The 27,136-nt window shown below is 30.4% G+C and overlaps 1 protein-coding gene across 4 annotated transcripts; it reads left to right on the top strand.

Moving 5' to 3' along the window:
* On the top strand, nt 1-27,136 carry LOC118205368 (uncharacterized). 4 transcript variants are annotated; one of them, XM_085826537.1, is made up of 4 exons: nt 1-3,373; nt 18,791-18,872; nt 19,211-23,325; nt 23,807-27,136. In XM_085826537.1, exons 3-4 carry the CDS (start codon nt 23,173-23,175, stop codon nt 24,770-24,772), a joined length of 1,119 nt encoding a protein of 372 aa, XP_085682663.1. In that variant the 5' UTR covers nt 1-3,373; nt 18,791-18,872; nt 19,211-23,172; the 3' UTR covers nt 24,773-27,136. The 4 variants fall into 4 exon arrangements, 2 of the variants coding, with proteins under 2 accessions (XP_085682663.1, XP_085682664.1); XM_085826538.1 differs by lacking the exon at nt 23,807-27,136 and adding an exon at nt 17,197-17,342 and having other exon boundaries at nt 19,211-23,173; XR_015043891.1 differs by lacking the exons at nt 19,211-23,325; nt 23,807-27,136 and adding an exon at nt 17,197-17,342 and having other exon boundaries at nt 18,791-18,972.

Genomic DNA, 27,136 nt, shown 5'->3' with positions numbered 1-27,136 from the left:
TGTTCTGAGGAAGCAGTGTTACATTTCTGATGCTGAAGTGCTTAATGTTTTTCGTCATTAAGATGTACAAAACAGTTTATTGTTATACTAAGCTCTACATGCAAATAGTCGTCTGTAAGTGTTTGTAAAGTCAAATAAATTAGATATTTTAAACGAAGTTGGATTTTCCGAGTCAAAACAAAGTCCAGGAAATATGACGTCACTCTTAAATGAGAAGTAATTTTAGAGACTTTAATGATATGATATAGTTTTTTTATGTGGCAATGTTATCTGTATTTCAAGATGTATTTTTGGTTTGGCTTCAGACGTAAAAATTAATAAATCTGAATTTAAGATTAGAATCTTCTAGAGTTTGACACAAGCCTCAGTTCCGGGCAGGAAAATATTTGTAATTGGAGTGTTCTATATTATTTCCTCTTTTTCTTTGGAACATAAGCATTGAAAGAGGAGAGAAACCTCTTATATATGAAGCAGGAAAGAAATCATTTAATATAGAAAGTAATTTCAAGAGGCATACGCATATTCACACGGAATGCACCCTCATATATGTGAGTATGCAAGAAATCATTTAATTAAAAAAGTGCTTTACACATGCATATGCGCACAGGAGAGAAACCTCATATTTGTGAAGTATGTAAGAAATCATTTAATTAAAAAGTTCTTTAAATATGCATATGCGCATTCACACAGGACAGAAACCTCATATGTGTGAAGTATTTAAATCATTTAATCGAAAAAGTGCTTTACATGTGCACATGCACGTTCACACAGGAGTGAAACCTTATATGTGTGAAGTATGTAAGAAATCATTTAATCGAAAAAATGATTTAAATGTGCACATGCGCATTCACACATGAGAGAAAACTTATATGTGTGAAGTATGTAAGAAATCATTTAATTTAAAATCAAGTTTAAGCAGGCATATGCTTATTCACACAGGAGTGAAACCTCATATGTGTGAAGTATGTAAGAAATCATTTAATCTAAAAAGTTCTTTAAATGTACATTTGCGTGTTCACACAGGAGAGAAACCTCATATATGTGAAGTATGTAATAAGTCATTTAATCAAAAAAGTTCTTTAAATGTGCATATGCACGTTCACACAGGAGTGAAACCTTATATGTGTGAAGTATGTAAGAAATCATTTAATCGAAAAAATGATTTAAATGTGCACATGCGCATTTACACAGGAGAGAAAACTTATATGTGTGAAGTATGTAAGAAATCATTTAATATAAAATCAAGTTTAAGCAGGCATATGCTTATTCACACAGGAGTGAAACCTCATATGTGTGAAGTATGTAAGAAATCATTTAATCTAAAAAGTTCTTTAAATGTACATTTGCGTGTTCACACAGGAGAGAAACCCCACATGTGTGAAATTTGTAAGAAGACGTTTAATGAAAAGTATAGTTTAAAAAATCATATGCTTATTCACACAGGAGAGAAACCTTATATGTGTGAAGTATGTAAGAAGTCATTTAATCAAAAAAGTGCTTTAAACATGCATGTGCTTATTCATACAGGAGAGAAACCTCATATGTGTGAAGTATGTAAGAAGTCATTTAATCGAAAAAGTGCGTTAAATGTACATTTGCGTGTTCACACAGGAGAGAAACCCCACATGTGTGAAATTTGTAAGAAGACGTTTAATGAAAAGTGTAGTTTAAAAAATCATATGCTTATTTACACAGGAGAAAAACCTCATGTGTGTGAAATATGTAAGAAATCATTTAATATAAAAACAAATTTAAGCAGGCATATGCTTATTCACACAGGAGTGAAACCGCATATATGTGAAGTATGTAAGAAATCATTTAATATAAAAGAATATTTAAGCAGGCATATGCTTATTCACACAGGAGAGAAACCTCATATGTGTGAAGTATGTAAGAAGTCATTTAATCAAAAACAAAATTTAAACACGCATATGCTTATTCATACAGGAGAGAAACCTCATGTGTGTGAAGTATGTAAAAAATCATTTAATTTAAAAAGTAGTTTAAACAGGCATATGCACATTCACACAGGAGAGAAACCTCATATGTGTGAAGTATGTAAGAAATCATTTAATCTAAAAAGTTCTTTAAATGTGCATATGCGCATTCACAGAGGAGAGAAACCTCGTGTGTGAAGTATGTAAGAAATCATTTGATCTAAAAAGAAATTTAAACACACATATGTGTGAAGTTTGGAAGAAATCATGTAGTCTTAACAAGGTTTGCAGGGCGGACATCATATTGCAAAAGCTTGTTCCTGGTCAGTAGTCCTCCTTAGCAGTGTAAAAGTAAAAAAAGTCTTAACAAGTAATTTGAACATGCATATGCTTATACACACAGGAGAGAAACCACCATTTGTGTTAAGTATGTAAAAAATCATTTAATTGAAAAAGTGATTTAAACATGCATATGTGCAATCATACAGCAGAGAAACCTCATGTTTGTGAAGTATGTAAGAAGATGTTTACTCAAATGGATAGTTTAAACAAGCTTATGCTTATTTACATTGGAGAGGAAATTTGTGTGGGAGGGACATAAACATTCTTTTTCATAAAAGGGATTTAAATATGGATATCAACGTAAGAGACCAATGTTATGAGTTAAGTATGTAACAAGTTGTTTAGGGCGAAAGAGAATGTCTTATCTACACAGAACAGAAACCTCCTGTCGTTTAAGCATAAAATAGAAAAAACATTTGTCTGTACAGTTAGGAAACCTCATTATGTGAAATCAAGTCTGGATTTTTCTCATTGAATTAGAGAATTTAGGTACTGCATATTTCTTAATTTAGAAATGCAAATGCGAATGGTATAAAGATGACAGATGATCTGTGGGAGAAACATAAATTCTTCTTTGATGAAAATGAATTATAAACCATTAATTTTTTTCCCTCAAGATGAAATATTTTTCAGGATATTTTTACCTGATAATGGTGTTCAATTTTTATATCTGCTGCATAACAGCGTGTGTTATCTAGATAAGAACTTCAAAAACTGAAACTGTGAAAGTTGTCTAATGTTTTTTTCTGTATATATACTGTAAATTATATGCATGTGAAAGTTGTATGTTCCTGAATTTAATGCAGTTACAAATTGCAGCTCTGCCAGTATTGACAGAAATGTCTTTCTTGTTTCTGTCATGAAGAATATATTAGTATTTCCTCCTCGTGGTGAACCAGTGTTGACCATCCTATGTGATTCTAGTATCAAATGTGTCAGTATATAACTAAAACCAGTGCAGGATTCGACAGCATTGTTAGAAAGGTGATATGATACATCAAATATTTTCAGTCAAACCTTGAACCTACCAAGTAGAGCAATCCCATGTGTTTAATGCATATAAAAAAAAATTGGGAAACATCATTTCTGTTTGGGTAAGAAATCTATATATACTAGATATTTATTAAAATTGTTTTATGTATGTATATATATATATATATATATAGTCAAAAGTCGTTAATTCGGACACCCATAATCCGGACCTCAAAGCTACAAACTTTCTGCGCATGCGTCGCGTTCACGCATGCGTTTACGAGAGCGCGTAAGACCCTTACGGCTGCGAATATGTTTGTGCGCATGCGCGTTTAATGTGTAACGGAGTTATACGCTAAGCTAAAGTTATCTAATTCAGTTAATGTTGCAGATTGCGTTGTTCCTTAATCTTCGAATTGGATCCGGCTTATTATTTTTTGCAGACTGTTAAAGCAATTTTATAAAAGTAAGCTTGAACTTTCGATTATGTCAAATAGAATTTCCGATATATATTAACTACAAAGCGAAAGTATGTTTTGAAATCAGAAATCTGTTTATCAATTTCACGCTGCTCTGCGGCAGAGGGGGGGGGCAAGAAACGTCATTATTAGATTATGATAGATTAGAAAGATTATGTCAAATAGAATTTCCAATATATATTTACTAATATGTAATTTGTATCTACAAAGCGAAAGTATGTTTTGAAATCCGAAATCTGTTTATCAATTTCACACGGCGGATTGGAAGTTGATCTGTCAACACTATCCTTATCTTCAGAGCAGATGTTTTTATTTTATTTGGATTATAATTCGGTACTAAGTTTAGTATTTCATCTCGATGTACTCCGTCTTTGATATGATTTAAATCAAGTTCCTCGTCATTATAATTCGCTTCCGATAGTGAAGAAAGTGACCCAGAGGTTATTGAAAACGAAAACATTTCGATTGACAAATTAGTCTGTATTCTCAACACAGCAATTATAGGACTTGAACAGCGGAACTTTGTAACTAAACAAGAAATTATGTCTGTTTAATAGAATTAAAGAGAAAGTATTATCACATGAAACGAAGCAACTTACATTGAAGGAAATGTTTAATAAAGTAAACAAATAAATATTAAGTTTTTTCTTTTTGTAAATTTTGATACCCTTTAGATCATAATTGTTCTTTATTTCATAAATTACGGTTTCATATTTTTAATTTTGTAATTTCTGCATGCCATCTTACGAGATTTAAACTGATGATCTATAATCCGGAATTGCCGAAGTCCCGACGAGTCCGGATTAACGACTTTTGACTGTATATTCCTTTTCATGTAATCATGAGATAAAACTAAAGTAATCCATTTTTATTTTGGGGTGTAATTATTTCTCATTTTTGGAATATTTCGTTTCTCAAATATAAACAAATGTAATTTAAACAGTATGATGCACTTTAAAATCCTATTATTGACAAAATTTTCTTGAAAATGTGAACACTGTTATAGCAGCTAAGGAGAATACATGTACTTTAACCCTAGCAATGGGTATATCTGTTTGAGGAAACGTATTTAGCAAATAGGGTGCTATTGGAAAAAAGATCAATTAAAAGTCTCATTCTTCTGAAAGAATTTAGAATAACTTCTGTGATTGTTGAAGTGCTCTCAGGTGGCACTTCTTAAACCTTTTTCATTTATGACCCCTTTTGGTTAGCCTTGACTAAATATAAAGTACTGATAAAAAAATCTGAAAACTCAGATTTTATATTGCACGTAAAGATGTGTTTTCCATGTACAACATGTCTTGCAAACATTTGGGCTGCTACCCCTGTGGTCTAAAAATATTTAAAATACCTTTCAAATTTCTGATAAAACAGTATCGATAAGTATCGATAAAAATGTTTTGTTCTGTACGGTGTTGCCATTGCTCGATTTGTTAATCCAAAATTCATGCAGAGATAAAAATGTTTTATTCCGTACAGTGCTGCAACTGCTTGCTTTGAAATCATCGAGTTTGTTAATAAAAAATTCTTGAGTTTTACAAAATATAAAATAGACAATAAGACAAATCCAAAATTGGGGCTTCCAAGTGATATTATTCAGGTGGAGGACTATGTTATTAAGAATTTGATGGCTCCAAGTCCCTTTTATTTTCACAGTGCGAGAAACATGCATACTTCCATGCAGATTCTTCATTATTTAATTTTTTTAGTACACGGGGATAATATTTGGTGGCAACAATCTGAAATAACACTTTGAGTGATTAAACCTTAAATGTCATTTCATGACTAATACTCCTTCTGAGCTAATAAATATAAATATATTCTCAATGATCATTTTTTTCATTACTAGAAATATAAGAAAGAAGTAGTTTTAGGATTTGCTTCAGATATAAAAAAAATATATGAAAGGAAATCATGTTTTAACAAAATGGATGTGCTTAATTTTTGCAGAAAAAAAAAAAAAAAAATCTTAAGGCAATATTTGACACTGCTGGACATAAAGCACATTCAACATTTTTCAACATCTAATAATATTTGCATTTAATATTCATTAAAGCTGAAAAATCATTTTGCGTAAGTTTGTGGTGCTAAATGGTAGAACATTCATAAATTGTCCAAAATTCACTTCTAGTCCAGAATACTGTCAAGGATTTTTGTGGAAATGAAAGATTTAAATTTTAGTTGCTCAAGAGCTGAATGTTTTCCTTTGATCTTTATATAGTAGGTGTTTAATCTCATTCATGTCAATCAAAATATTCTTTTTAATCCAAGGTATGTTTTTGAATTTTGATAAAAAATATTTGCAAAACTGTGTTACTATGATTTTTAAGTTATCTGTAATAGTTTTTGCAATTACTTTCTTTTCAATAATAAAATTTTCAACATTTGAAAACATTTTGAATGGATCATTTTCCATCTTACTCTTCCGATCAGTTTTACCATTTGAAGTAATTATATTGCTAATTTTTCCTCAAAGGGAGAAGTTAAAATTATTTATTAACTCAGAAAGGTAGTTTTCTGTTTTGCCAGCGCAGACGATAAAGTCGCCAGTAATGGTACATTGATGCCAAACAGAATATCCTTGCTGGTAACCTTTTACGCGTCATTTTCAAAATAAGTCACAGCCATTTCTTATCAGATTGATTGTTTCTTTAAATACTGGTACAGTCAAAAGTCGTTAATTCGGACACCCATAATCCAGACCTCAAAGCTAAAAACTTTCTGCGCATGCCCCACGTCGACACATGCACACAGGCGTTTACGCGTGTGCGCAAGACTTTTTACCACTGCGCATATGTGTGTGCGCAAGCGCAGAATACGTTTTTGCGTGCGCGTTTTATGTATAACGGACGGTATAATCTAAAATTATCTAATTATCTATTTCAGTTAATGTTGATGACTGCGTTGTTCCTTAATCTTCGAATTGGATCTGGCTTATTATTTTTTGCAGACTGTAAGAGTAATTTTATAAAAGTAAACTTGAACTTTCGATTATGTCAAATAGAATTTCCCGATTCTGGAGCCTCCAAAGGATCGTATAAAACGAAAGTATGTTTCGATGTCCATCAAACAAAAAGTGGAATTGCTGCAAAAAATGGATAAAGACATGAAGAATGTGACAGAGAGGTTAGTGAAAACGAAAAAATTTCGATTGACAAGTTAGTCGGTATTCTCAGCACAACAATTAACGGGACTTGAACAGCGGTACTTTGTAACTGAACAAGAAATTGTGTCTGTTTATAGAATTAAAGAGAAAGTATTATCACATAAAACGAAGCAACTTAAAATAACTTACATTGAAAGAAATGTTTAATAAAGTAAACAAATAAATATTAAGCTCTTTTTGTAAATTGTGATACCCTTTAGATTATAACTGTTCTTTATTTCATAAATTAAGGTTTCATATTTTTAATTTTAGAATTTCTGCATGCCATCTTACGACATTTAAACTGATGATGTATAATCTGGAAAAATCGATAATCCGAAGTCCCAACGAGCCCGGATTAACGACTTTTGACTGTATACAATTACACAGAATTTTTACCAGATAATTTAATTTTATGCCCTAAGGTCATTCGCGGTAATTAAGTCAATTAGAGTGCAATCACACCACTCACCCAAAGGTGAAGTCAAGGCTTAATTTCATCAATTCTAATGAGAATGCACTAGGGAAGTAAAGCACTGTGGAATTTACATAATTTCTGAGTAAGCTATTCGTATGAATTGAAATAATTCTAGCACTTAAACTTATATTCCAAATTAAGATTTAACTTCAAATAAATGTAGATTGACTGAGAGAATTAGATTTTTGTAACGTAGTTTACGTGAGATGAGATCACTTGGTGTCAAGTGATATGAACCAGCAAATCAGGATGTTGAACCATAGTAAATTTTTAAATTAACATCTTTTTACAAATTTATTGACTTTTTACAAAATTTTAAACAATATTAAAATGTTTATGCCTTCAAAATAAAAAATTATTAGAACTAACATTTGTTAACATTTTTTATTTGTCTATACAGTCAAAAGTCGTTAATTCGGACACCCATAATCCGGAATGATCTATAATCTGGACTTCAAAGCTAAAAACTTTCTGTGTATGCGTCGTGTTGACACATGGACAGAGGCATTTTACGCGTGCGCATAAGACCTTTACGACTACGCAAGTGCAAAATATGTTTTCGCCTGCGCATTTAATGTATAATGGACGGTATAAGCTAAAATTATCTATTTCAGTTAATGTTGATGATTGCGTTGTTCCTTAATCTTCGAATTGGATCAGGCTTATTATTTTTTGCAGACTGTAAGAGCAATTTTATAAAAGTAAACTTGAACTTTTGATTATATCAAATAGAATTTCTGAGGCTGGAGCTCCCAAAGGATCTACAAAACGAAAGTATGTTTCGATGTCCATCAAACAAAAAGTGGAATTGCTGCAAAAAAAATGGATAAAGACATGAAGAAGGTGACAGAGAGGTTAGTGAAAACGAAAAAATTTCGATTGACAAGTTAGTTGGTATTCTCGGCACAGCAATTACAGGACTTGAACAGTGGAACTTTGTAACTGAACAAGAAATTATGTCTGTTCATAGAATTAAAGAAAAAGTATTATCACATAAAACGGAGCAACTTAAACAACTTACATTGAAAGAAATGTTTAATAAAGTAAACAAATAAATATTAAGCTTTTTTTTTTTTTTTTTTTGTAAATTTTGACACCCTTTAGATCATAATTCTTCTTTATTTCATAAATTATGGTTTCATATTTTTAATTTTAGAATTTCTGCATGCCATCTTGCGAGATTTAAACTGATGATCTATAATCCAGAAAAATCGATAATCCGGAATGGTCAAAGTCCAGACGAGTCCGGATTAACGACTTTTGACAGTATTGTATATTGTTGCTAATAAAGTCTGCTTTGCAAGATTTGCACTGGCGAAATGGAAAAGTACCCTCAAAATATCTGACAGAAAACACAGGTTCAAGAGTCATTTAAAAAAAAAGCAGCAAGTTCAGATTATGGTTTAGTTAAAAATACTATAATTATATCTTTTATTAATCATAATCTTAAGCTGCACCTTCTTGACATTCATCTTACTTTTGCATATAATAACAAGTTTTGTATTTGGATTCCATGTCTTTACATATACAGCGCAAAGTCCGTAATCCGGACGTTCATTATCCAGAATGATCTATAATCCGGACCTCAAAGCCAAAAACTTACGCGTGCACGTTTGATGTGCGCATACGTTACGCATGTGCCTAAAGCCAGTAAAGCGTGCGTGTGCTTCCGATAGTGAAGAAAGTAACAGAGAGGTTAGTAAAAACGAAAAAATTTCGATTGACAAATTAGTCGGTATTCTCGACACAGAAATTACAGGACTTGAGCAGCGGAACTTTATAACTGAACAAGAAATTATGTCTGTTTATAGAATTAAAGAGAAAGTTTTATCACATAAAATGAAGCAACTTAAAGAACTTACATTGAAAGAAATGTTAAAGTAAACAAATAAATATTAAGATTTTTTTTTTTTTTTTGTAAATTTTGATACCCTTTAGATCATAATTGCTCTTTATTTCATAAATTACGGTTTCATATTTTTAATTTTATGATTTCTGCATGCCATCTTACCAGATTTAAATTGATGATCTATAATCCAGAATTGAAAGAAATGTTAAAGTAAACAAATAAATATTAAGATTTTTTTTTTTTTGTAAATTTTGATACCCTTTATATCATAATTGCTCTTTATTTCATAAATTACGGTTTCATATTTTTAATTTTATGATTTCTGCATGCCATCTTACCAGATTTAAATTGATGATCTATAATCCAGAATTGCAGAAGTTTCAACGAGTCTGGATTGCAGACTTTGCACTGTATTAGAATAGTATTATATTTGTTGTTTATTAAAATAAACATTTCCTCGTGATAGATCAGGCAATGTGTAAACTTTGCATGCTCATTTACAGCAGCTTTAACTTGTAATTAAAAGCCAGTGTTTTGAGCCTTCATCACTTTTGTGTGTAATCTAGAGAAGTTTTTCTATTCTAAACCTTAACATTTCTTCAACTTTGCAGTATATGGCTTCCCCTTACCCTTTAGTGTGTTCTTCCAAATGACAAGAAAATAATAATTCTTCATTGATCTACAAACAGCTATTTTTGAAATCTCGGTTGTTTTGTCCAGGTGAGTTGTAAATTTGAGGTTTTTTTTAAGCCTAGTATGTGTTGTTTGGACACAGCTTTAGCACTAGTCCTTTTGGCAACTTTTGGGAGCGATACATGAAAAATTATGATAACCCAATTATTGATGGTAACCCTGAATACTGAGCTAATATCATTTTTAAAAAAGTCAAAATTTGATAGTCAAGACTGATGCTTCTAATATTACATCAGTGATGCTTGACCCTTTTGTAAATGTCAACTCTGTATGTTATAAACTCCAATTCCCCCCTCAGAAAAAAAAAAAAAAAAAAAAAAAAACAGCTTTTTAGTAGAATGCGGTAAATTCTTGGCGTTTTCTTTGCTAAGGAACGACATGGAAATTTAGACTTCTTTACCTGTTTCTTAAACTGGGCCATGATCAAAATTACCATGGTCTAAAAATACTTTTTTGCTTCATTTCGTAAATTATTAGAACTATAGAGATGTGTATTTGTCTGAAGTCCTATATCAAAATCAGGTTTTTATTATGGCTTTTATAACATTCTTTGTTTGACTATAAAACATGTAATGTTGCCTAGATTATGGAATATACTGCTCATAATTTACAGTTCTGAAATTTGTGAATCTTACAATCTGATAGCAGTATATGAATAACATTCATTGAGTATCATTACTTTTATTAATATAGTACAAAGTCCGAAATCCGGACTCGTCAGGACTTTGGTGATTTAGGATTTTTCCAGATATTAGATCATCAGTTTAAATCTAGTAAGATGGCTTGTAGAAATTATAAAATTAAAAATATGAAATCGTGATTCATGAAATAATGAAGTATTTATAATCAAAGGGTATCAAAATTTACAAAAAAAAAAAAAAAAGCTTAATACTTATTTGTTTACCTTATTAAGCATTTCTTTCAGTGTAAGTTGTTTAAGTTGCTTCGTTTTTTGCGCTAATATTTTCTCTTAATTCTGTAGACGTGTAATCTTCAAGTCCTGTAACTGCTGTTTCGAGAATTCAGACTAACTTGTCAATTGAAATTTTCTCATTTTCAGTAACTTCTCTGTCACTTTCTTCACTATCAGTAGCAGTATTTTCTGGATCTAGAATCATACTACAAATTTCGCCATTCATTAATGATTTATAATTGTGAAGCATTGTCATCACAATGAAAAACTTCCTTTTATATCATCTTCATTTATTACCGCTTCTCCACATTTCCATACAAAATAGGTAAAATCCTAGGAGAGCCCACACCCTTGGCAGCAAACCGGGAAAGTGCAGAATCATGTTCCCAGTTTGCAATCTTCACACGTTTCTCAAAATCGCCAACTTAAAAATAACAAGTCAGAAAATTGCACAAACTCGGTATCTATGTACACATCGACATATTTTTCCTTAAAAAAACATCAGCGAATTGCACAAACTTGGCATTGCATACTCCCTTATCTTTGTCCATGCACACATAAGCACCTGTCTAATAACATTATACACAACTGCATAACCTCAAAAATTAGACTTGTAATTTAAAATATGAGAAATGCAGTATTTATTAAGAGCAAATAATTACTTTTTTTTATATTACGAGATTTAATGATGAAATTTCAATTCAAAATAGAGAAAATAAATAATAATAAGGCATATTTATTGTATTCGCTTGGAACCTAATAATAAATACAATTTATTTTTCCACTCATATTGATATTTTAATAATTTAAATCTAAATTCTGAACATTTTCTAAATTTTCATTGTATATCAGTTTTATCTTAACAGATATTGCAAGCAAAGTAATTTAAGTAAAAAAGAGGAACATATCTGAAATCAGAAGACAGAAATTTGCTTCATGCAGTCATCCTTTAACAGTAAAAGCTTAACTAAACCGCATACTTGGAAATTGGCGAATATTCGGACAGTCGAGCATAACTTGAAAAAGAGGAGTGGAGGGGGGTAGACTGTAGCCGCTCTTTAAATTTTTCCGCTAAACGCTTTTGACATTTCGATATGTGCATCATATAAAAATAAACCAATGGAACTGAAAAATATTCTGCTTAGCAAGCACAGTAAAACTCTTTTAAGTGTTCATAAACAAATCTGGGACCGAACAGCAAAATTAATTATCTCTGCAAAATATCGTAAACGTTATTGCGCAATACGTGCGCCGTAAGCTAATCTGTGTTAAATCACAACCATTTTTTAAAGTTTACTATACTTCAGCAGTTACTGCAACTGTGTTATTATAAACATTCATTCATATGCTCATAATATAAGCATAACAATCATAATAAACACAAATATGAACTGACCAAGCGGAACGAGAATGCAAATTATTAAGATCTTGATAGAAATTCAAACGTGTGTAGTATTTCGGTGGGAGGAAAAGAATTCCAAATGTACCGGAATTTTCTACCGCTTTCGCAATTCTTTGACCAATAGAACAATGGGCACCTGTCTGTACTCTTCGTGCACACCAAAGGTTATGTTAATGCAGAGAAAGGGGAAATGCTATTTCCGGGAGTATGATTCATCATCTGACATTCCATTATTAGGAAGAAAAGTTGTTTATTTAGTTTCGGCTTTGGTACGGGGAAAAATAGCGCGTTCATTAAAAAAGAAAGCACTAAAAGCAAAAAATAAGCACTAAAAACAAAAAAAATAAGGGCTTTAAAGAAAAAGTAAGCACCTATAAGGGCCTTTATATTTTATTTTCAAATATAAGGACTTATAAGGACTGCTACGAACCCTGCTTCACCTTTGTTTTACATATCCAAAAACCTTTGAAATTAGCGGCTGTCATTTAGCTATCCATCACTACAGTACTAAGTCTTTAATCCAGACTTGTCGGGACTTTGACGATTCCAGATTAGGGTTTTATCTGGATTATAGATCATCAATTTAAATCTGGTAAGATGGCATGTAGAAGTTATAAAATTAAAAATATGAAACCGTAATTTATGAAATAAAGAGCAATTATGATCTAAAGGGTATAAAAATTTACAAAAAAAAAGCTTAATATTTATTTGTTTACTTTATTAAACATTTCTTTCAACGCACTCGTGTGTAAAGCATACATTTACGCATAGTCGAAATTAGAAAATTGCAACCAGAAAACTATTTGATGTGTATTTGTGATATTTATAATGATGAGGAATTTTATCCGTCTTTAAATCATATCAAAGACAGAGTGCATCGAGATGAAATACTACATTTAGTAAAGAATTATAAGCCGAATAAAATAAAAACATCTGCCTTGAATATGAGGATAGTGCTGACAGATCAACTTCCAGTTAATGCGCGTCGCGGCGTTCCCCCCTCCCCCCCCACAGAGCAGCATGAAATTGATAAACAGATTTCGGAATGGTTAGAAAAACAAAGGATATGCGTTTTTTATCCATTTTTTGCAGCAATTCCACTTTTTGTTTAATGGACATCAAAACATGCTTTCGTTTTGTAGATCCTTTGGCAGCTCCAGAAACGGAAACTCTTTTTGGCATAATCGAAAGTTCAAGCTTACTTTTTATAAATATGCTCTAACAGTCTGCAAAAAATAATTAGCTGGATCCAATTAGAAGATCAAGGAACAACAAATCTGGAGCATTAACTGAAATAGGTAATTAGATAATTTTAGCCTAGCTTATATCGTCCGTTATATAGTAAACGCGCATGCGTAAACGTATTATGCGTATGTGTAAGCGCACAACTTTCTGCCCATGCGTTCACGCATGCACAGAAAGTTTGTAGCTTTGAGGTCCGGATTATGGACGTCTAGATTGAAGACTTTGTACTGTATACATGTTTGGCTATGCATCACAAGCTTGGTGACTAACGACAAGTTGTTCCGTTAAATTTTATATTGCTTCAATCATACACTGAAACTATTAAGCTTGAATTGTATTAGTTGTTTTTTATACTTATGTCTATTTCTTGCACATGCTTAAGGCTTCTCAGAGTTCTGAATAAATAAATTCCCACATATACTAAATGTAATCTTTGGGTCTATGGGTATCATTAACAGAATCTATTTTTAGCATATGGAAAGAGATTTTTGCTAAATTTTCCCTTGTCAGCATTTTTTAGCGCATTTAACTTAAATCTGTAATCATCTGTAAGTGTAGTGTCAACATAAAATTTTACCATACTCATTTATTTTTCAATTACTAGCATAAAAAAATTGTTTAGGCATCGCTACATGAGTTATTACTGAAGTTGTTATGTTGTGATAAACATGCAGTGATGAAAGGAAAGTATAATAAATAATAATTTGCCAGGTTGGCGTGAGATCAATGATGCATCTATGTGGAATTTTTCGGTTTGAGATGTGTGCCAAAGCAGATATGCAGCAACAAAGCCAAATTACTGATCGTACAAATTTATGCTAAAATCATTATTTCTTCAATAACAAGATGTTTTATTTAGTATCCAAGTGAAATTAAGAATCGGGACTCCCGATACTTTATTATGTTCAGAGGAGGTAATTAAATGTGCATGCATGAAGCCTACAAAAAAAATTTTGTGGGTGGTTTGAGGTCCGGATTTTAGATCGTTCTGGATAATGGACGTCTGGATTTCGGACTTTGTACTGTAGTATATTGACATAACTGTCAACCTTTTATTTTAAATTTTATGCAAATTTTGTACATTACTTAGACATTTAATCTAACAGAAATCTGAATCTTTTGTAATAAAAGTAAGACTACAGTTTATATGTATGAAAATTTGACTACATGGCAAGTTCTTAAATACTGATTCCAACATCTTTAAATGTAATTGCTATAAAGTTTAGATATGTTCTTTGCAGTCATATAGTGTAACTAAAATTTAGGTAGACATTAAGCAAATTATCGCTATGTCTAAAGTAACAAATGGATCATGAGAATGGTGTAAAAGATCCTTTTTTAAAACTACTAAATAGGAACAGAAGGCACACTTTGTGCTTACGACTCAGCCAGCCACTTGTGGCAAGATAACCTATGATAACAATTAAGTTCAAATGTAAAATTCAAATTCAAATAAAGTAGTAGCGAAAGGCTACACAAATCAGTTTAATGCAAAGTTGGCTCAAAACTTCAGCATTGTGGAATTCAACTGTCGGCAATTATAATGCAAGAGTGAAGACTACAAATCTTATCTTACCTAGCAACCTAGTTACATGGTCTCGAAAGGCAAAACACACTTCGTTTTACAAACTGAAAACCTCATTGCATTTTGGTGGAAAAAGGGGATGGGGAAAGTAACAGTAAAGATCTCAACCGTAAAATAACTTTGGCTACAAAGTAAAGGAACATTACATTCACTTCAGAAATAAGATTTATTTTCTAAGAAATCAATTAATTTCATGTTAAGACACATCACTCAATTGCTGTTGGAAAAATTGTTTCAGGATGAAAAAAGTGAGGTAATTACAAATATTATTATCACAGTTTTAAACTATTGCTATGTAAAGCTTTCCTATAAAAATGATGTGGATTGCTACAGCAGTGTGAAGCATAGAAAAATAAAAACGAACATTACTTTTCAATATATTTCATTTAACTCATAATGAAAAATGTTCTTTTTTTTTTTTTTTTTTTTTTTCTTTTATTCTAGCTAATTTTTGTTGACCTATAGTTATTGTAAAAGAGCAAATAAAATATCAGGATCTTCATTTAAGAAGAGAGAACAGTTTTTATGAATAGAAAATAAATATATATGCAGGCTAGCAGAAGAATTCAAAAAGGACTTTTCAAGAGACAATAGCTCAGATTCACGTTACATGTAAGGTCAACCACAAAAACCCCCATACAGCCAGCCTGAACGACCAGTGTTGAGTGGCTTATCACTCCACCACTAGTGGATGATGAGTTACAACAATTGTTACTGTGTATTATTACCATTGGTTAAAAATTTGCTTGGTATGATAGTTTAATTGTAGCTTTTAACTTATAATCATAAATTACTCGTAATAACTTGAGCAATTAAAAAACACACACTTCTTAATATTATTATTGCCATTTACATAATTTAATTCATAAAAAGTATTTCTAACACTGGTACAAAATTTACTTGTTATTATAGTTTAATTCAATTTATATCAACATAAAACATTTTTTTTATTTACTTTTAATAACAGAAATTAAGAAACTAAAGTATCATATACTAGCTTTCAAATCCATTTATTAATCTTGTAAATTTCATTACTCATAACATATGATTACTTATAACATATGGCAGTGTCTCAGGAATTTATCTTAGCAGTATTAAGTGCTGAAAATTGGAGAAAGACTTTTTTGCAGTAATTTAATAAAGAGCCTATTTTGTAGCATTTTTATTTAGTCTAGATATGTATAAGCAAACTAAGCAGTATTGTATTTGATGTCAGAATTTTTTTTTAAATTTTATGCTTGTATATTTGTGCTTATGATTGGAATATTAGTACAAATTATTTTGGCATGTGGCGTGTTCTCACTTAAAATGCATTTTGTATTTTGATTTTTTTTCTTCTGTTATTTGCATTATAATAGTTTGGCCATAACAACTATGAATGCCAAATCAACATGCATGGGAATAACTGTATGAAATTTTGAGAAAACCTTTAGGTGTCATTTATTATGAAGATTGAGATGACTGTTTTTATAAATGCATTCTTTCTTATCCATTTAAGAATTATCATTTAACATAAAAATAGGAAAAAGAATAATATATTATAATACTAAATAAAATATACTATGTCTTTTTTTTTTTTTTTTTTTTTTTTTTTTTTAATATCCAAGGCTACTATATGCACAAAGAGATACATTTCTTTTTTGTGATGTGTGTAATGATAAATTACTGTTAAGTATCTTAAGATGTTCATAAATAGTGCTCATTTTTCATAATGCAACAAACAAACCTCACATGATTAATTAATTAATAGACATATTTTTGAAATTGACATTAGTCCTCTATCCATCCGTAACTATGGGCCAGCTCCTGGGGAGATTCCTACTGTCATCTACAATATGCCCAAGCCCTTCGCCAATGACACTTTCTTCTGAATACCCATATTTTACAATTAAATTCACGAATCTGATCTGGCTGAGTTTCATATCAGGAGGATTAATGAAAGCAAAATACATTCATTACCTAAAACCATTTTTCTCCAACTAGCTGGATGATTATGTGATTGGTGTGCATGGAGGGTAATGTGAAAGGATGTGATTAGATTTCTTCTAGGTCATAACAGTTTTTAATAATTAAAAGGAAAAATCTTCAACCTTTTTTTTTTTTTTTTTTTTTTTTTTTTTTTTTTTTTTTTCAAAGTTCGTTTTTTTAATTTTCAGATCTCATAGGGGCTGCAACTACTCAAATGATATTATGAAGACATGCCAATCTTCTAGAAACATTAGGTTGTAAAATGCTCAAGGCGAAACAGATTTAGCAATGATTCTCCGAAACCTAGTCATTGTGACCCATGAGGAATGCTTTGGTAATGACATTTTAACTTTTAATTTGACAATGCCAGAAGATGTGTCAAGATTTTGTTATCTAACAAATATTAAAATGTATCGAATTCATCAGAATATTTTTTTAAGAAATTCTGAGTCATCTAAAAAATTTGCGTGGGAAAATTGTTCTCCTATACACTTTGTGATGCTTGTCAACAGAGAATCAATAAAAATGGAAAAGTAGGTAGTAATTTTAGAAAAAATACATGATCTAGAGCTCTTAGATGTGTTTTTACAATTAATAATCAGAATCTTTTGTAAAATATGACCCAAGAAAATATAAAATATACTAATCAGAAAAACCGACAAAATTTTTGTCTTTCTGTTTTCAAAGTGCTGTACTGGCTTTCTGCTTTACAATGGTTATGAAGGCTTTCCTCAAGAATGAACCATTGTCTTTGTCTGAGATATCAGTTGTCCATTAGTATGCATAGCAATGGCAAATTCTACATATACTAATATCAAGCAGAATTTGCGTTTAGCTAAAAATGATGCATTAGATAAAACTGAAAAGCTTTTCTAATATTCATGTCTAATTATATATTTTGAATGTCAATTTCATGCAGTATGAGATTTTTTCAACCATTTGGTCTCTTTTTCAACACATCTTTCTATCGACGAGCAAATAATACCTTATTTTGTGGGTATTTGTGTAAAACGTTTTTCCAAATTGAAACCTGTTCGTTCAGGTACAAAATGGTATTTGTGTTGTTCTGAAGGGTATGTGTGTCATTTTAATATGCACTGAGGAAAATTTGCAAAGAAACTCACTGATCTTGGACTTGGTGGAGATGCTGTAACACATCTTTGAAGTGTGGTGGAAGTTTTTTCAAATCATTACATATACATCAACAATTATGTAGTATTGCATGAGTAATTTTCACTGTTGCATTGTCAAAATTGAAAGAGCTGGGATTTCATGCTACGCAAATAACTCACGAGAACAAATTAAAAAATTATTTCATCGTACTTGTAAACAAAATCATAAAAGAGAATGTGGAACATATGACACTGTATTTGATTACAAACATGGCATTTGCAGTAGTTTGATGGAATGATAATTCCATAGTAACTATGACAACTAACCTTGATATAACTGATGCGCATTCAGCGGCCAAGAGATACTTCATTTTACATTATAAATCACATTTAAATAAATAATAGAATGGGATATATAAGTTTAGATAATTCAGTATAATTTGATTTCAAATGAAAATGTTAAAAAATATTACTTCAAAAATTTTGTTTAATTAATTAAATGAGCATAATTCAAAATGTTATACATCAGTCTATCTTAAATGTTCTAATTCGTTTTTTTTTTTTTTTTAACTTATTTTTAACATAGTATTAATAAATCTTATTTTTAATCAATTTTCTAAAAAGTAAAGTTATTTGGTAATTCTGGATATTTTCTTTTTTTTATTTACAGTTTGCAAGAAATGGCATCATGATGATAAGTATAAAGAAGTGTTGTGGAAATCAGCTGAAGTTTCTCAAGAACAGATGCCAATGTAACATAAAATATTAAACTTATTCAAATGAACTACTATATTTAGTATCTGTTTGTGATTTCTCATTGGCGTAAATAAAAATATTTGTTTTAAACACTCATTTAACTGTGAATAACTAGTTACAGGTATCACATTCGTGCCATAGGTAAGAATTTTATTTTTAATGCAGTTGTGTATGCAGATGATTTACAAATATTGCATTCATATAGATTGTTTCCAGTGTATGTAAACATGTTTATTTAAATGATGCAGGCATGCAACTGATCCATCATATATAACTTGTTCATGTGGTGTCTGTTTAGTATGATTAAGATGTGTGTTTTTATGTGATTTTTTAGTATAACAGATAGCGGGTCCCAGCGTGCCACCAGGTACCCTCTACGAGGTTCGACATGCATTACTACAGGAATGGGCATTACTGCCACAACAAGCAATCAACGACACTATTGCCAGCTTGCCTCTCTGTTGTTAAGCATGCATTTCAGCTAGAGGATATCATACCCATAATTAGCATGATATTTATATTATGCATTCTTTCAAGCCATTTGATCTTTCACGATGTGATGGTCGTAATACATTGCTTTTCTATGTATTTGCTTTATTGTTTTCTATGTTGTGTTAGTAGTGCCACATCAACCTCTTGGATCAGTTTCATTTATATTATCCAATTAAATAATATTTGTTTTAGTCTGTGTTTTATGCTGATATTTTGAGCAGGAGTATTATATTAATATGTCTTCAGATGTGCTTTTTAATGTGCTGTGTGTATCAGTTTCCTTTTCTCTTTACGAATAGTATACATTGCATAATTTTCCATTCTGAATTTTCAAGTAGTAAAATTGGTAAGAGAAGGGGGGAAATATGTGAGTATACAGGTTATTTCAGGTTGAATTATAAATGTATATAAATTGTGAGCAGTGCCAAATGTGTTGCCAAATATACAGCACCAAAAATGCTGGAGCTAGTTCTGAAAAACAATACCTGTAACTTGCACTTTTTATTACTACCTGATTACCTGTTGCTAGTATTTCATGACCCCACATAAGTGGGTTGCACTGATCCATATGACAAATCATATTTACTTTATGCAATTCCTGATTAATTATGTCTTAAAAATTATTTGTAATGGTTGTTTTGAACTTTCTGTCATTGTTATATATATTTTTTCTTTCTAGGATTTTTATATGTCCTCTGTGCAATTGATTTCTCTAACTTGCCTTACTTTTTAATCATTTGCTTTGCATACATTCATGGGTCTAATTTTGTAAAAATGCTATATATGTTAAGTGTTTATTTTTACAAGTCTAAAATATGTAACATGTACAGTTGAACTATCCGCGTTATTTCTCATATATAATTGTCACAAAAGCATAAAACGTATGAAAATTTTCATTTGGATTAAATTTTAATATTTGGAGAACAAAAAATACAGATTTTTACCATTATATTTAGCACATTTTTCTATTGATCATCTAAAAAGTTTACAAAAGATGAAAAAAGAGACCATGAATGCTTTTGAACTAAAAGTGTGCATAATTTAAGGTTACATGAACAGGTTTTTGGATCTAAGTTATGATTTATTATCCCTTTCGCAGCTAAATTTCATGAGAACCATTTCATACAAACAAATTTTGATGTTTTGTGGAAGAAAACTTACATTTTATTAAAAATGTATTTTTAATATAATAAAGCATTTATATTAAAAATACATTCTTAATATAAATGCTTTTAATACATAAAAAATATAAAGCTACTTCTTGCCTCACATGCTTAGTTTAAAAGCATGTAAATATTAATGCATAGTTGAGAAAAATTGGCATTATTTAAAAGCATGTAAATCGCTATTTTGTAGATTCAAAAAAGAGAACAGTCATAAATTATTAAAAAAATTCAGATAAAAAATAATATTAATAATCAAAAGATTGAGTAACTTCATGTTTTATTTTTTACATGTTAACATAAATGTATTATATGCATTACAAATTGAGCATGAATGTATGAATGACAGTAAATTTTATTACTCAGATGCATGCACAGAATTAAATATGAACTCATTAAATAAAGATCATGCTTTTTAACATTTTTCATAAATTAAATATAAGTGATATAGCACACTATGCATCTTCACATAGATTAATTAATATAAATATTACAGAAATTATTTGAAATCACACTAATCTCTGTTGACTTCTTGATTTCTTAAACTAATTAAATTACTCAGGTTTTGTGAAGTTTTTGTGAAAATGTGATTACTGTGATCTTCATACTGTGATTAAATTTAGGACAGAAAATATTAAAGTTTGTCCAGAGAATAAAGTATACATTTTGCTGGTTTTATTTCTGAACTTTAAAACCAGTTCATGTTAGAACTTCTTGATTCTACAGGGACTTCAAATTTGAGCTCTGCAGTAGAGGAGCCATAAGGGTATTTTTCGATGAGACAAATGTCAGTTTCTTTCACAAAAGCTTTTGCATACACAAAGATTAATATTCTGTTTTTAAGCTGCTTGTGCAATTTTTCTTATGCTCACAAATTTTTTATTAGGCACTGTTAAGGCTGTTAGAGAGAGTGCCATCTGTGTAGCCATTCTGGAAGATTTTGAAGAGTAGGTTGGACTTGAACATTTAATTTGCAATGCTGTTACAGTTAGCAGTTTCTTGTGTATGGCGCTCTGATGGAATGCAAAAAAAAAAAAGGGGGGGAACGTTTTTAGAATACACTGGTATTAGAGCAAAACAGTTTCATTTCCTTGCAAATCATCACTTTGTAAAAGAAAAGTGGATTCTGAAAATTCACAGTGAAACCCATACGAAAATCGCGCAGTTGCATCACTTAAGGTTTCTCATAAAACTGATTCCCTGAAAATTGGTTATGCCAGAGTTTGGCATAACCATCTTCAGGGAATCAGTCTTCAGGAACAAGAAAGTTCATAAAATAAAATAATAATTCCTGCGAATAAAATTAAAAATTAGTTCAAAAAGCGTTTAAAATTTTAATTTTTGAGTGTGTTCGTAAAAGTGTCTTGACTGAAAAATGTGAAAATATTAAAAAAATATAACTGACCATTTGAAACAAATTAAAAGGAATATAGACAAGGGCACCTGCACATGTGTGGCCGCAAAATATATTTTTCAGGTATAGACATTATTCGAAATTACAATTAGAAATTCTACAACTGATAAGTAAATGCCGTCGGAGCACCTGATAAAAAGTATTTCCTTACTGTATAAGAATATACTTATTTCTGGTATTCGTATTACTGAAATATAAGATGGCTAAAAACATTTTAATCAAAATCCCTTAGTGCATTTATGTTTACTGCACAATAACATGTTCTATATGCAGTCCGTCATGGATAAGTAGATATTCCATGCCTTCTTGCGATTGCTGACAACATACTTTAACACTGTTCATCGATTATATCCCTAGTTATTGGTGAAATGTTCTGACCAAACTCTTTTACACTTCGCCGGAGGGCGTTAGAACCCTTTCTAATATTCTCCATAAGAAACGGCCAAAAATAAAATACTTTTACTTTCCGTGCACTATTGCTAATTCTGAAACTGGTCTCGCATCCACTGCAACCATCTTATTTAAGAAGACTCAAAATACGTTTTACCTGGATGTTATAAGGATTGCATTTTTAAGACTTCGATGCAGGACTTTCTTTTGCTTTTATCAGAGCAAATGATGTATAATTAGCGTTACACGTAGTAGTGATATTTAAATTAATAATAAAAAAATTGAAACATTTTGATAGTAGAAATGCTAAAATTTATCATTCTATTCTATGACACTTAAATATGCAATAAATAATTCATCTATAAATTAAAATTTTAGTTAATAAACAATGGAAAAGGATTGTTTAATTCCTGCAGGGGAATTTATTGCAATTGAGTCACTTGCCCATCTATTACAGAAATTGTAATGGAATGGAAATAATGCAAATATATAGCAATACTATAAAAGTCTCGATTAAAGCAGCATCCTTCATACTTTTATCGAAATTAGCAAATCGATTACAATTTCTCAATAAAAAATGTTCTAACATCTACTATTTCAGGCACGTAGCCAGGGGTGGGACGTAACCATCGAGACTGAAGGCCTCTGCACTCCCTCCCCTGAAAGCTTGTGACGTCACACAGCTCGATCTAACCGCCGAGACTCCAAACATGTTTTCGCGCGGCGTTAACTTGCTTCATTTGTGTTCGGGCGCCTTGGTTCAGTTGTTATTTTGTTCCAGGACTGGTAATTAATTAAAAATCGTATATAAGCTAAGCTTCCAAACAGTTGTGAAGAATGCCTCATCCTTGTTGCGTTCCCGGGTGTAAAGGAAATTATAAAAGTGGCCCAAAAGTTCGAGTATTTGGATTTCCGAAGAATAAGCAAGATTCAGCTAAATGGCTACGCGCCATACGAAGAGATAATTTTGTGGTTACTCCTCATAGTAAGGTATGTTAATTATTTATAACATTCCATTATTTATCTAAATCTAAATATTATCAGGTTTCATGTATATTTTCATTTTATATGAATTTTTATATGATGTGTATAATTACACCAGATGTAATTTTACATCTGGTGTAATAATTGCTAATTTAACTTTAAATGGAATTAAAAATGACTATATAATTTACATATATACTACTAAAAATAATTTGTATGTTTCTCGCTGTGTGTAGTGTGAGCGACCATATTTGGTTACCAAGGAAAAAATGACCTATACGGAAGCTGTTCCTACTTAACAATATGTTTTAGTCGTATTAAAACAAATTCAATTAATTATATTTTGCTACTATGTGAATAAAACTTCCAATCTGCGAAAAACGAAAATTCTTCAGGCATATCTATGTTATTTTACATTTAACAAAATATCACATTAAACATGTTTTTTAATATTAAATTAATAAATAATTTTTGTATTTTCCCATAGGTTTGTGAACTACATTTTAATGGCTGTGATTTTGAATACAACAATAGCGCCTTCGATCAGCGAACAGGTTGTCGAATAACAGTTCCCTATAAAAATCCAAGGCTGATAAAAGGGAGAGTGCCATCTAAATTTCCCAATTTGCCAGGATATTTATCATCGAATTCCAAGACACCAAGGGAAGGTCCAGATGAGAGAAGGAAACGCCATGAGGAGGATTATTTGAAATTGGCTTTACAGAAGAGTGCTGCAGAACAAAAGAACTATGACTCTAGAAGAATGTTTTCCTCGCTGGATGATTTACATGCAAAAATAGAATATATTGACACTTCAGTGTGGACTGTTTTTAGAAAAACTGACCAGATAATTTTTGCAAAAATTATAACAGATACAGCTCCAGTGATAGAATGTTCACTTGTAATAGATGATAAACTTTCTACAAGTGCATACATATATGAGACTCAAGTATATAAATTAGGTACGTACTCTTTTCCTTTAAATATAAGCCACATAGACACCCTTAACAACATTTTTGAAGCTTTAATTAAAAGTGTATGTGTAAAGAAAAGCGATGCAACAGATATTATGAAAACTGTTATCTATTTACTAAAAAAAATGATGAAATGTGATGGTAATGAAATTTTAAAACTGCAACTAAAATTTATTGAAGAGCAATTATCATTGTGTTTTTTAAATAAGAATGGTCTCAGGTATTCTTCTGACCTGATGATATTTTCTGCTCTCTTTTTTAACATGGCTCGACATGCGTATAATTTTGTTCGTAATAGTAAAAATATTTTATTACCACATCCCTCTACAATTTGTCGCATTTGCCTGTCGTATGATGTGAAACCAGATGCCGAAACATTGAATTCCAATTTTTTAATGTATGTAAGACACAAATTTAATCTTTTGGAAGATAATGATAAAAAAGTAATTTTGATGATTGACGAGATACATCTAAAATAGCATTTAGATTATAAGGGCGGTAACATTTGTGGTTTGTCTTATGACAATAAAAATTTGGCAAACAGTGCCCATGTATTTATGATTAGCAGTTTGCTATCAAAATACAAAGATGTCATTCATATATTGCCAACCAATAAAATAAATGCTGAAATAATACATGAAATTGTAAAAAAAAATTATTATTGGTTTAGAAGAAATTGGTTTTTTTGTAATATGTGTCGTAACAGATAATAATTCTATTAACAGAAAATGTATGTCATTATTTGTTTCACCTCTCCAAATACGAATCGTATATCCTCACCCCTGTGGCAATTCTAGACCTCTTTTTTACTTAGTTGATACTGTTCACTTATTGAAATGTGTTCGTAACAACTGGGTCAATCAAAAAGGTGAAAAATGTATGTATTTCCCATCATTTAATGATATTAATCAAACCTCTTTGAAAACAGCATCATGGAATGCACTTAAAAAAATGCATAAACTTGAATTTAACTCCTTGGTAAAATATGGTTTTAATTTATCATATAAAGCGTTAAATCCCTCCAATCTTGAGAAACAAAATGTTAAACTTGTGTTACAAGTTTTCAGTGATTATGTAAAGAATGGCCTTTTAGAAATAGGTAAACAAAATAATATTGCACATTTCCAAGACACATCTGATTTTATTAAAATATTTGTAATATGGTGGAATATAGTTAACGTTAAATCGCCTAACAAAGGCATGCGTTTAAACAATGTATATCAAAACCCGCTAACAAATTCGGAAAATGATGAGAAAAAAAATATTTTTACATTATTTTTTAGATTGGTTAGAGCGTTGGGAAAAATTCAATTGTGATACAGGCATCTTCAGTAAAGAAACTCATTCTGCATTAAAATTAAGTACCTAGTCATTGCTTGAAGTAATATCATATTGTACTTCTGAACTAAATCTTAATTACGTATTGCCTGGCAAGTTTCAGACTGATAATTTGGAGTCTCGATTTGGTTTGTATAGGCAATTATCAGGAAGTCAGTATAATATAAGCATTAGACAGCTGTTCGAAGCTGAATCAAAATTAAGAATCCAGTCTCTGTTAAAATTTCCAAAAATAACAGATGACATTGCGTTAAATAGTTTGACAGATTTTAACAGTTTAGATCTTAATTCTATTACAGATTCAACTTTCAATGTCTCTGTAAGCCTTTCTGATATTGAATCATGTAAGAAATCTGTTCCAGTACTAATTTATGTTGCAGGATATAGTGCTTTTGCTGTGTTAAAGCATTTAAAATGCAATTTTTGCGAAAAAAAATTGTTAAGAGACAAAACAATTGAACATGCATACTTTGATTACTTCAAAAATCTAGATAGGGGTAGACTTTCTTGTCCCAATGACAGTGTTTTAAATATTGTCTTAGTTAATTATATTGTTATTAAAAAACTGTGTAGTGAATATGAATGCCTTTTCTTAAATTCATCAAATCAGCGTAATGTTGCTATTTCAATTACAAGCAATATCATATTAAATGAAGAACTATTTGAAGAAACAAACTGTGAATTGGGACACTCTAACAACAAAATAATAAATATGATCCTTTGGTCTTCAACAAATATATTGTTAAATAATTACTGTAAAGTGAAAAATGACACACATTTGCAAAATTTAAATGATAAAAGAAATTGCAGTAAAAGAAGAAAATTATCCACATTAACATGATGCATATTTCAGATTATGAAAAATAAAATGCATTAGTGTATTTCTTTCTTTTTTTTTTTTTTTTTTTTTTCTTTACAACTCATTCATCTCCTTTATGTTATACTTAGATTTGAGCCACTCATTTTCTAAATCAATTAACTTTACAAAATAGAATAAGATGAAATATAATTCTTTATTTTTTATTCAGTGGACAAAAAGCAAAACAAAACAATTTAATTTTGTTAAAGTACAATATTATTAATATTTATTTTGAATGTAAAAATTGCAGTGGATTTTTTTATTTTTTTACAAATTGTTTATAATGTAATTTATCCACATACATTATTTTAAATGTAAGACTATATTGAGTATTTTGATTCTACAAACTGAATATTGATTCTATTGTAATGCATATGAATATTGCTATTTCATTTTGAGAATTTAATAGTAAGGAAATTCTTAAACCTAGGGAAAATTCTGTACATTTTCGCCTTTGCTATTTTTTTCCTCAAATATTTATTCAAGTAATTTTTTTGTTCATTTTTATAAATAATATGCATAACCTAAACAACATGAGTGAATTTTATTTATGATTAATTATCTGTGTATATGATTTGTATTTAATCTATTTAAAATAAAAAGGGAATTTTGAATAAAGTCTTTTTTGAATGAAATTTGTTTGTTT

This window comes from Stegodyphus dumicola, chromosome 11 (genome assembly GCF_044657685.1).
Source record: "Stegodyphus dumicola isolate Sdum_Otavi_A_Nest chromosome 11, ASM4465768v1".
Taxonomy (NCBI): domain Eukaryota; kingdom Metazoa; phylum Arthropoda; class Arachnida; order Araneae; family Eresidae; genus Stegodyphus; species Stegodyphus dumicola.
Note: the sequence above shows the minus strand (reverse complement) of the source record. Positions and strands in the feature narration are given on the sequence as shown.

What these genes read in the sequence shown, in the direction of transcription:
- LOC118205368 (XM_085826537.1), top strand. Translation starts at nt 23,173, where the DNA reads ATGCCTCATCCTTGTTGCGTTCCCGGGTGTAAAGGAAATTATAAAAGT. An exon ending in TGGTTACTCCTCATAGTAAG is followed by an intron (nt 23,326 to 23,806) that starts GTATGTTAATTA and finishes ATTTTCCCATAG; the next exon opens with GTTTGTGAACTACATTTTAA.